The 11,668-nt window shown below is 51.7% G+C and overlaps 1 protein-coding gene across 1 annotated transcript; it reads left to right on the forward strand.

Moving 5' to 3' along the window:
- Positions 1-836: 836 nt before the first annotated feature.
- Positions 837-10,975, forward strand: Arl8a (ARF like GTPase 8A). The gene is made up of 7 exons (XM_020157378.2): positions 837-1,080; positions 7,549-7,629; positions 7,883-7,956; positions 8,803-8,896; positions 9,026-9,093; positions 9,334-9,404; positions 9,859-10,975. Exons 1-7 carry the CDS (start codon positions 958-960, stop codon positions 9,906-9,908), a joined length of 561 nt encoding a protein of 186 aa, XP_020012967.1. The 5' UTR covers positions 837-957; the 3' UTR covers positions 9,909-10,975.
- Positions 10,976-11,668: the final 693 nt, after the last annotated feature.

The raw sequence follows: 11,668 nt of genomic DNA on the forward strand, positions 1-11,668 counted from the left end.
CCTGCTGACTAGACAGACCCTGTGGTTAGTTCCTGCAAGGGGTGTGGGGACGTCTTGGCAGGCCTGACACCACCCACTATCAGTTCTGCTCCTAGAGAAAACTTTGCTTTCTTCCAAAACAGCGTACATTTTCCTTTGCCACAAGATGTTCCTTACTGGAAATCTCCTGCCAGGATTTTGTCCCTTTCTGCATGGTGGCCACACTAGTAAAAATCAGCATTAAGTTCGAACATCCCTTTCACTGAGGCTTCCTAAACAAATGACCTGGGTAAATTGTGGCTGACAAAACAAGATGGAGTAGTAAAAGACTTAAATGAGGCTGTTACTCTGTGCGGGGTACATTTTGGAGGATGGGGCTCAGAACCCAGGGATGTTCAGAGGCCAAGGGTTCAAGGAACCAAACCCTCCGTTGTTTGCCTTTCCTGGAGATCTCATCTCGGCGTCCTGCCCAGTAGGGAGTCACTCTTCTTCAACCTGGAACTGCTCTTGCGTACCAGGGACCTCACCGCGGCGGGCCCAGCAGCAGTCAGGGCGCGGCAGCCGAGGACAAGAGAGGAAATTAAATTGGAGCCTTCTCCCCAAGTGCCGGGCGACGCCAGCTGCCAGCCAGCCCCGCAGCCCCGCAGCCCCGGGTCCCCGCCCACCCCGCGGGGTGCGGGCGAGGGAGGAGCGCGCGCTCGGGTGCGAGCAGGACGAAGCCCGGCCCGCGGGAGGGCGCGGCGGCGGCGGCGGCGGCGGCGGCGGCGGCGGGGGCGGGGGAGGGGGAGGGCGCTGAGGCCACACCCATCGGCGAGCGGATCCCGGGGCAGCGAGTCGTCGGCCGCCGCGCTCGAGCCTCCGCCCTCACCGAGCCGCGCGGGACCCGGGCCGCACCGGGGAGGGGCCGCTCCGGGCGCAGCGCGAGGGCAGCGACGGGCGGCGGGGACCCGGCACCGGGCGGGGCCGGCGGCAGCGACCATGATCGCTTTGTTCAACAAGCTGCTGGACTGGTTCAAGGCCCTGTTCTGGAAGGAGGAGATGGAGCTCACGCTAGTCGGGCTGCAGTACTCCGGCAAGACCACCTTCGTCAACGTGATCGCGGTACGAGGATGCGGGGTGCCGGGCCGGGGCCGGGGCGTGGGTCGAGGGTCCCGCCTTGTCTCCGCCCGCGCCGCGCCCTGGAGAGCCGGGGTCGCCGCCTGGCATGGCCGGGCACCGCCGGGCGCCGGGCGGGGGAGGAGCCGGTTCCGGGCGCTTGGGGCCTAGTACGGCTCTTGGAGGACCCGGGTGGCGCGCCACCCGCTCTCCGGCCTGGACTGGGGTGGCACAGCTGGGGACAGGGGAGGGGCGACGAGAGGACAGGGCTGATGCCCGGGGGCCGACGGCTCCGAGGGGGTCTCCAGGCACCAGGGACCCCTGCGGGCTGTGACAGGGCCTCGCGGCTCCCGCGCAAGGGGGCATGACGGGGCGAAAGTGCCCGGGCCTTCCCGCCCCGCGCGTGGACGGTCACGGGACACGCGGCCTAAGCGGCTTGGGAGGTTGCCTGGCCAAGCTCAGCCCCACCCTGAGGGCTCCATCCCTCCATGCTGGACCTGGAAGCCGCGACCCCGTTGAGGGGGAAGGGAGGTGTCCCCTGGGGCGGAGGAGTCAGCTGAGGGTCTGGCTCGAGCCCAGACTCCTCCTCCCGGAAACTGTCCCAGACCTGCGTTGTCTCGGGGGGTCCAGGGAGGATGGCACTATAAAGGGAGTTTGGAGGCTCCGCCTGGCTCAGAAGTTGAAGGAGGAGATACTCCGAACCCCAGAGGATGAGCCAGAGGGGCGCAGCCCACCTGGGGACATGGAGCAGAGTGACTTCTTCAAAGGCTTTGAGAGGAGCGTTTGTAATAGTCATTCTGTGCCAGGGGAATGGTGGAGAAAGAGTTAAAAATCTAAAAAAAAAAAGAAGAGAAAAAAGGGGTTTGGGGAGGGGAGATGAGCTCCCGGGGTGTGTGAGCTGAGCTGCAGTAATGGCTGAGGCCTGCATTTCAGAGCCAGACAGGAGTAGGGCCCAGGAAGGCTTGGGACAGGGGCCACTGTTGTCCAGGGACCTGGTCCAGGTCCCAAGGATGGGATTTCCAAGAACGGTGAGCTGGCCAGATAGTGATGAAAAATGCTGATGAGATAAGTGGCAAAGGTGTGTGGCAGCCCAGCCTAGGTACTGCCACCTCCACCTGCCTCTATTGTTGCAGGAGATGCTAAGGACAGCCCTCACGTGAACCCCAGCAGGGAGCATCCCAGGGACTGGTTACTACATGGAGCCTGAGCGGGAGGGCAGATGGAAGGCTGAAGGGGCGAGTACTTCATGGTCACCTGATCATGCACTGGCTCCCTCTCCTAAATGCCTCTGCAGGTGACCTCTGCCCCCTCCTCCACCCAGTGTCTCCTGGCTTCTGATCTGACAGGCCAGGATCTTCAGGCAATACTGAGGTTTTAGGTGTGATGATTTTTTTTCTAAATTAACATGTACCCCTGGGCTGAGACCTCCTGGTTAAACTGACTTGACTCTTGGGCTCCCAGAACAGAAACACAGCACCTGGAGTCCTACCCGGCTCTGCAGGCCTCAGTGGCTTGTCTTCTAAGCATTTAAGTCTGAGAGGTGTCTCTGGAGTTTCTCAAGAGGAGAAACAAGTTGCTTCATCTCAGCCTAGGTGTCACCTTCCTGTCCCCGGGGAAGCTCTCCTTATGGAACATTTTTAAAGCCATGCTCCTGAACAGGGATCCACCGGTGCTCAGGTGGGTTCAGTTTCCAGATCTGGAGGTACCCCATAGATCATTTCATAGCCACAGAGTAGAAAGCTATGACAGGTCAGAATGAAAGCATTCCAGATCCTTCATTCACAGGGTCAAGAGTTTCTGTGAGAGCAGGGCATGGTGGCTCATGCCTGTAATCTAGAGACTGAGGCAGGAAGAACCTGAGTTCAAGGCTAGCCTGGGCTGTATGGGAAGACCCTGTCTCCAAAAAATAAAACAAAACAAAACAAAAAGGATGTTTAGGGAAAGTTCTTCCTTTCCAGCCCATGCCCTGAGTTCAAACCCTAGTAATCACCCAAAAAACAAGTAGGCCAAGTCGGGTACGGTGGTATGTACCTGTAATCTCAGAGGATCATGAATTCAAGGCCAGTTTGGGCTACATATCAAGACCCTGCCTTAAAATTAAATAAATGCATAAATAAATTTTAAAAAGAAAAGCGAGCAAGCCAAATTTCCCTTCTATTAAAACAGCCTACCAAATAAAACAACCCCCTGTTGGTCTGCAGTTGGGATTCTAGTGTCTGGGTAACTCCAGTGTCCTCAGATCAACTAGGACTACACATAGGCATTAGAATCTTACAGAAAGAAATGAAGAGTGAGCACTCCTGAGCTCTGCTCCCATGCTTACCACTGACTCTGAATCCCCTTCACCTGTTTCCTCGGGCCTCTGTTTGTCTCACCATTTTCCCCCTTGGGTTTTTGTACTCACTCCATGAGGTCTGGTTGAAAATAGGGATTGAGTTTTGTGAGTGTAGCTGCCCAGTAGTTTATGTAAACTAGAAAGAAATTATCTAGAGACTCTACAGTGCTTCTAAGAAACTAAACTAAAGCTGATCTGCTGAGTTCTGAAAGAGAAGTAAGAGTTATGCATGTTTTTACCCAAGGGAAACAAGAGGGTTATTTTCTTTTTCCCTTCCTTCCTCTTCCTTCTTTCCTCCCTCTCTACTTCCCTCCCTCCCTCCTTCCCTCCCTTCCTTCCTCTCAGGATTTGAACTGAGGGCTTCTAGCTTGCTAGGCAGGTGCTCTGCCACTTGAGCCACACCCAGCTCTTTTTTATTTTTATGATATAATTGTTGTACAGAAGGGATTCATTGTGACAATTCTAAATAGGCTTATATTGTACATTGCTTAGATCATCCCCACTGTCTCTCCTCCACAACCTCCTCCCTGCCTCACTTAAGGCAATTGCAAGAGGTTTCTTTTTTCTATTCCTTATAAGTATATGAAGTCCATCAACCAAAATCCCTCACCTTAATCTCTTTTGTTCACCCTCTCCGCCCAGCCCTTTTCTTGAGACAGGGTCTCCCTGGATATGTAGGATTACTGGTGTACACCGCCACATCCAACAAGAAAGTAATTTTCAAATATTTAAAAGTGTAAATGACTATCTATGGAAGAAGTAGTTTGGGCCGAGTGCCGGTGACTCACGCCTATAATCCTAACTACTCAGGAGGCAGAGATCAGGAGGATTACAGTTCAAAGCCAGCCGGGGCAAATAGTTTGTGAGACCCTATCTCAAAAAACTCTTCACAAAAGTAAAGCTGGTAGAGTGGCTCAAGGTGAAAGCCCTGAGCTCAAGCCCCAGAACCGCCAAAAAAAAAATGACATAGTCTTGGGTACCCAACAGGACTAGGGGACAAAATGTAGAACTTATAGGATGATGGATTTTTGACTCAAAGAACTTTCTGATAGTTGGAGCTGACTCAAGGGGAATAGAAGCTGGGGTGGTGGTACATATGTGCATTCCCAGCTATTCAGGAGGCTGAAGCAGGAGGCTGTCAAATTCAAGGCCAGCCTAAGCTACATAAAAAGACCCTTTGGGGGTAAGGGAAAAGGGAGAACCAACCAGAGATGGTCCAAGTCTGAGACGAGGTTGGGCTGGATGACTTAGGTTGCTTCCATCCTTCCATCCTTGCATTGTGAGGTAGGGAGGCGTTCTCAGGAAATTAAGGCAAAACTGGGTTCTGATTTAGCTCTGACTTATGAATCTGAGCAGGATTCAGGATGTTTTTTATGGAGCGGAACAGGACCCCCTGGAGCTGTGGCCTCGCTCCCTGAAGGTCTCCTACCACTCTCTTGCCAAGGTCACATTCTACCAGGCTAGATTTTCATCTACTTGGGAACCTGTGGATCTTCTGGTTGCCAGGGAGCAGTGATGGCTCTTTGTGCTATACAGAAACCATTTCCAAGCACTCTATGAGCCTTAGCCACAATTCCTGGGAGACCAAAACTCTTCTCCCTCATTTTACAGTAGGAGATCCTGGGGCCCAGAGAAAACAGAGCATCTTGTCCAAGCTCCCCTGTGACGAGGGGCCTCCTTCCTCAGACTCGATGTCCTTAATCAGCTAGGATGAGAATGGGTACCCACTCTGACAGCCCTGTGGCCTGCTGGGGTTTGGGTGGTGAAGCTACATGTATTCTCCCACTGAGACCCAGGGAAGCAGCCCTACTGAGGGCATGTCTTCCTCTTAAGCGATTCCTAACTTCTGGGGGATTCTGGACCCTTCTGATAGCCGAGTAAGGTTTGGAACCCTTGTAAATCAATCCTTAGAATTAGCGGGTTCTGCAACTGTGTACACAACCAAGGACCAAAAATAATCTGAGAAAAAAACCGGGTGCAGTGGCAGCCTCAGGAGGCTGAGGCAAGATCGCTTGAGTCCAGGAGTTTGAGACCAGCCTGGGCAACATGAAGGCCCATCTCAAAAAGAAAATTTATGAAAAAAATTGTATTGTATTAAACATGTACGTATTTTTTTCTTGACATTATTCCCTAAACAACAAGTGTAGCAATTATTTACATAGTATTTATGTTGTATTCAGTATTATAAGTAATTAAGACATGATCCAAAGTCTACAGGAAGCCAGGTATGGTGATGCAGGCCTGTAATCCAACAATGGGGAAACTGAGGCAGGAAGGTCTCTTTGAGGCCAACCTAGGTTAAATAGCAAGACCCTATTTCAGTAAAACAAAACAGGGCTGGCTCAAGTGGTAGAGCCAGTGTCTACCATGCACAAGGTCCTGAATTCAAATCCCAGTACCATGGGGGAAAAAAGAAGTCTACAGGAAGATGTGTGTAAGTCATTGGCAAATACTATGCCGTTTTATTTATTTATTTGCAGTACTGGGACTTGAACTCAAGTCCTACACTTTGAGTCACTCTATCAGCTCTTTTTTGTGATGGGTTTTTTCAAGATAGGGTCTTGCAAACTATTTGCCTGGGCTTGCAGGCTGCCTCTGAACCTTGATCCTCCTGATCTCTGCCTCCTGACCAGCTAAGATTACAGGTGTGAGCCACCAGTGCCCAGCTACTGTGCCATTTTATATAAAGGATTTGAACATCCCAGGTTTTGGTACTTGAGGGGGGTCCTGGAACCAACCCTGTGGTTACCAAGGGACAACTGTGCATAGAAACAAAACTTTACATGCACAGTTTGTATGCGATTTCAGGGGGTTCAGGGACCCCAGGTTAGGAACCCCTGCTCTGCATTGTCACAGGGCATCAGTCATGGTTACTCAATTCTCATGACTTCCTGCAGCTACAAGGGAGGGATGCATTCATTCAAATGAATGAAGACCTTGGGGTCTTCATTCAGATTTCCAGGCCTCTAATAAGAACTGATCTCCTGCACCTTAGCTGCTAGACAGAGCACCTGGCCTCTTTAGGAGACCCAAGCAAATTACTGTACCACCTGGTAGGAGAAAGAAGTATGGTAAAAGAATGAGGCTGTCACCCTCAGATTCAAGGTTAAGTGAGCCCCTGTCTCTGTCAGCCTGCTTCTGGGGAGTAAGCAGAGAGTCCCACACTTGAACATGGAGATGACCGGGGAAGGAGTAGGGGCTGGCCTGGAGTCCTGTGGCTAGTTGTTGGTTTGGTTTTTTGTGGTACTGGCTTTGAACTCAGAGCCTTAAGCTGACTAGGCAGGCACTCTACCATTCCCCCAGCCCTTGTGGTTAGTTTTGAACTCAGAAATGTAAAGATAATTTAGAGAAGAGAAGTGAATTACTAGAATCTGAAGATGGGTTATAGAAAGTGGAATTACAGTCAAGTCCCAAATATTCAGCAAACATTTGTTAATACCGTCACTCTCAACCTGATTACTCTCCCCAGAAAGCTTTCCGTCAAGTGGGGAGATATTAATACAGGGCGTGGATTACCCATCCTCATAGGCCTGGCACACACTAGGCAAGCCCTGTACCAATACTCCGAATCCTTATTGCTCCTCCCCTCCCCCTAAGAAAAATTTTGACTTGACTTTTACTACTAGTTTAAAAATATGTCTGCGTTCCTTGACTGCCCCTTGAAAGTTAGACCATATCTTGTTTGGGATTCTTTTCCTAGGAAATAATTGATTGTTCTCTTCTGCTAGAGACCAAATACAGTAAAGAGCTTCAGTGAACAGAGAACTATAGATTAGATCTTAGGAAGAACTTTCTCCCAGTCTAGGTTGAGAGACTTTGAGTTACTTGAGGAACATGTGCCTCTTCACAGGAGATCTCCAGGTGTGGATGGACATCATTCTGCCTGAAAGCAGGGGAAATTCAAGATGGCCACATAGACACACAGTGTGGATGGACATCATTCTGCCTGAAAGCAGGGGAAATTCAAGATGGCCACATAGACACACACACACACACACACACACACACACACACACACGCGGAAGTCCAAGAAGTTCTGGCTTCTGGCTCGACCCTAGCCTCTCCATCTGGTATCAGGAAATACACATCCAGGTCCCGTCGATTTTTGTACCTTTTCCAATTCTGACTCTTCTTTCTAGTCAGGACAGTTCAATGAGGACATGATCCCCACCGTGGGTTTCAACATGCGCAAAATCACCAAAGGGAACGTGACCATCAAGGTGAGGAGCAGGAGGCCGAAACTCCAGGCGTGAGCCAGGGGGCTTCAGAGAGCTATGATATTGTATGTGGCCCTTGGGAGCAGGGAGAAGAGAGTGGAAGATAGCGGGGGTCATCAGAGGGATGGGAAAGAGCCCTGGAGGGAGAGAAGGGAATTGGAAAGAGAGTAGGGCAGGCAGGAGGAACTGCTTGGGAGCCATGATGGGTTTTGGTTGCCTCCTTGCTTCTGAGCCATCTTGCCTTCTTCTTGCTCAGCTCTGGGATATTGGGGGACAGCCCCGTTTCCGAAGCATGTGGGAGCGTTACTGCCGAGGAGTGAGTGCCATCGTGTAAGTACAGGCAGCAAAGACCTCATGACTTCTGGGCCTTACCTGGTCTCCCCAGCCCCTTAGCCTGCAAGGACCTCAGACTTGGCACAGAATCAGATTAGATGTAGTCCTCCATCCACGGCCTACTGTCTGGGCATGGCCTTTATTTTTTATGCTGCTTGCTTGTTACTGAATAAATGTTCTTGACCCCACCACTCAAGCTAAGAACCAGGGCCCCAGCACACCACATGGGCTGTGCAATGCTCCACCTCATTGTCTCCCTGTCTCCCCCAACCCAAATCACCCTGTTTCAGATTTGGGGTAGTTTAAATGATTCATTCCCTTGCTTGTTAAAAATAATTTTGTCAGAGCTAGAAAGATAGCTCAGTGGTAGAGCTCTTGCCTAGCATGCATGAGGTTCTGGATTCAATCCCCAGCATCACAATGAAAAAAACTCTTCAGCATATATATGCCCAAACAATAGATTTATATTTCCTGACAGAATAAATGATAGATGGTTTTTAAACCGGATTTTTTAAAAACGCATTTTGCTGCAAGAAACCCTTCTGGGGTTCCCTTTGATTTTCCACACTAGCCTTATCTAGGCTTTGCATAAAAACATAAATGATTCACTTTGGGCCAAACTTATAGCTAATCCTATGGGCCCAGTTTTGCCACAGAGGACAGGTTAAAGCAGCCCTAGGAGCTCCTGAGGCGTTTCATACCCATGGATTTGGGAAGCACTCACTGAGCCAGGCCAGGGTGGCCATAGCTCCTAAAGCTACCATGCTGATACCAACACAGATCCTCTTCCTGCCTGCCCTCAGCCCATGGTGTCCACATGCTGTCCTTGCCTGCCTTTCCCAGGTACATGGTGGATGCTGCTGACCAGGAGAAGATAGAAGCCTCCAAGAATGAGCTCCACAACCTGCTGGACAAGCCACAGTTGCAGGGCATCCCGGTCAGCCAGGGATGGAGAAGAGGGGTAGGGTGGGGGAGCTGGCCAGAAGTCACTGGAGGCAGACCTGGCCAGAAGAAAGCTGCATTGCAGGGGTGCCCTTGACCTTATCCTGTCCTCCCTCCTCTGTAGGTCTTAGTCCTGGGGAACAAGCGAGACCTCCCAGGAGCACTGGATGAGAAGGAGCTGATTGAGAAAATGTGAGTTTGATGGCTGTTTGTACTTCATTGAGTTCCTCTTAACCTCCCAGCTGCCATACTCCGGGGCTGGGCTTGTTGCTGTTCTTAGTATTCGCCACATGGTGGCACCAGAGCACACCTTTCCAGGTGCCTCACCCTCCTCATTGTAGCCCTTTGAGCAAGAAAAAGACCCTGCCCTCCTTTGGCCCAGGCCCCCTGGGGAGCCAAGCCTCAGCAGACTCTACTCTGGTCTCCCTGTAGGAATCTGTCCGCCATCCAGGATCGAGAGATCTGCTGCTACTCCATCTCCTGCAAAGAGAAGGATAACATTGGTGCGTGAATTTGGGGAGTGGTTGGTGCTCTAGGAGTGGCTGTGGGAAAGGGAAAGGAGTCTTGCATAGGGCTCTCAAAGGTTCCCGCTTCACTGCTTGCCTTTAGGCCAGAACTCTGTGGTCCTTAGGTGCAGCAAGCAGCCAGGGGGCTGGAGTCCTGACCATAACCCAGTTCTGCCTCACGGCTGTGAATCTTGGGCCACTCACTCCCTCTTCCTCACCTCTGAGATTATAGGGTTGGACCAGGTGATTCCAGGCTGACTGTGCATGCTGGGTGCTATCTCTTTCACAGTGCTCAGTCTCCCTACCACCCACTTGACAAGGTGGGAGCTCAACAGCTGTTGGCCTTTGGTAGTCTTAGGCTTGATCCTGGCTGAGGTTTGGGGACCCTGGACTTATTGCCACCACCACCCTGCCGGAAGACCCTATAACCTTCTTTCTTGTCCCCACCCAGACATCACCCTACAGTGGCTTATTCAACACTCAAAGTCACGGAGAAGCTGAGACTGCAGCCCTTCTCCCTCGGACCAGGGACTGCCGTCACCTAAACCTAAAGCCAAGCTCCCGCCCACCCTGTCATCCCCCACCCCCAAGCCCACCCCTCCTCTCTCAGTGTGGGGAGGGGCCTCTGGGGCTCCCAGAGTCCTGTTCTGCTGAGGTTTGAACTCCTGTTTTTATTGTAAAATAAATTGCCCCCCATCTGGTCCCCTAACCTCTCCCCCCACCCTTCTCTCTTTGTCCCTTCACCTAGCCCTGTCTCCCTCTTCTTCCAACAGCCGTGGCCCCACAGCCCCCGCTCCCCACCCCCTGCCCTCCTCTGGCCTACCCCCTACTTCCCTTTTCAACACTGTTATTGTCCTGTGTGTACAGTATATATATGTATATATATTTTAATTTTTTAATTTAAGCAAAGACTAAAATCAACCATTTGATGCTGCAGGGGCCATTTGGGGATCTAGGAGGGGGCAATCTGGAAAGAAAAGGAAAGAGGCAGAGTTGGCTGGGGGCAAGTTCACATCTGGAAAGGTGGAGGTTGGCACCTGGGGCCGGTAACAGCCTGGGCACTGGTGGCCACCCTCCCCCCATGTCCCTTGTGTTTCCGCCTCATAGTCTGGCTTGTCTGTGCACGGCTTGAATATCACAGGCTGGCAGGAGCCTCTAAAGGCACCTCCTCTCTGTCCCCAGCCATGGTAGAGCCACCAGGCATAACCAGATGCCAGAGACCACCAGGCCTAAGGGGCAAGAAGCCAGTGTCCATGATGCCCCCTCCCCTCTGCCTGCCTGTTCCTGGCCTCTGGGTCCTACCCCTACCCAGGGCCACCTCCATGACCCACCTCATTTTCTGTTCTCGTTTTGCAGAGTTGCACAAGGAGAGAACTCAGCATGGGGGGTTGGTTCTTTGGGTTTTGTTTTTTGTTTATTTGTTTAATTTAATGATTTGTAAAGTGATGTTCCTCTTCCTTTTTTACACTTTTCAGCTCATATTTAACCTCCATTTGGAAAATGATTCTTGTAACTACATTTTTTTTGCCTCCTAATAACAAGAACAATAAATTACCAATTTTGTGTTGGGGGCGTGTATGGTGCCAGTCATTTTCTGCAGATGTCACAGACTGACCAGCAGGCTCACAAGGACACCAGGACACCCCGCACACTGAGCCAAGCAGCAGGGAGCCCCACCCTCAGGGGACATGCACTCACACTGGAGACAACGATGACTCTCACAAAGCACTCTCCCACACTAGTGTCTGGGCTCTGCTCTTACCTCCTTCTCATTCTCTTCTCAGGCATTCACGTGTTCATAGCCTTGAGCTAGCAGCTGCCCAGTGGTGCTAAGCAGGTCTGTTGGGTCATAGTGACAGCAGGACACAACTGAAGGCCAGTGTGCTTGGACTGTGCTGCTGTTTCCATACAGCCAGTTCAGTCTTCAGCCCGTGTCTTTTTCAAGGCCCTTGACCATCTCTGCAGCCAGAGCCCACCCCCCTACCCCCAACCCCACTGTGAATAGTTACATGTCCTCTAGGACAGCCTGGGCCTGCAGAGCCTACTGGTTTTGCTGCCTGTCATGGTGTTATTGCTACTAGTTTCCTGGGAAGGGCCCATTTGAGTTCCTCTCACCCCACCTGTCTTGCTAGACCCCCACCTCAGTACCCAAGGCAGCTGCCTCAGAGCCTATAGGCACTGCTTACTCAAATCTGAGCCCATCTTGACCCAGTTTTACAGTAAGCCCCGCCTCCCCTCAGCCTCCATGTCACCCTGGAAAA

Source organism: Castor canadensis, chromosome 11 (genome assembly GCF_047511655.1).
Source record: "Castor canadensis chromosome 11, mCasCan1.hap1v2, whole genome shotgun sequence".
Classification (NCBI taxonomy): domain Eukaryota; kingdom Metazoa; phylum Chordata; class Mammalia; order Rodentia; family Castoridae; genus Castor; species Castor canadensis.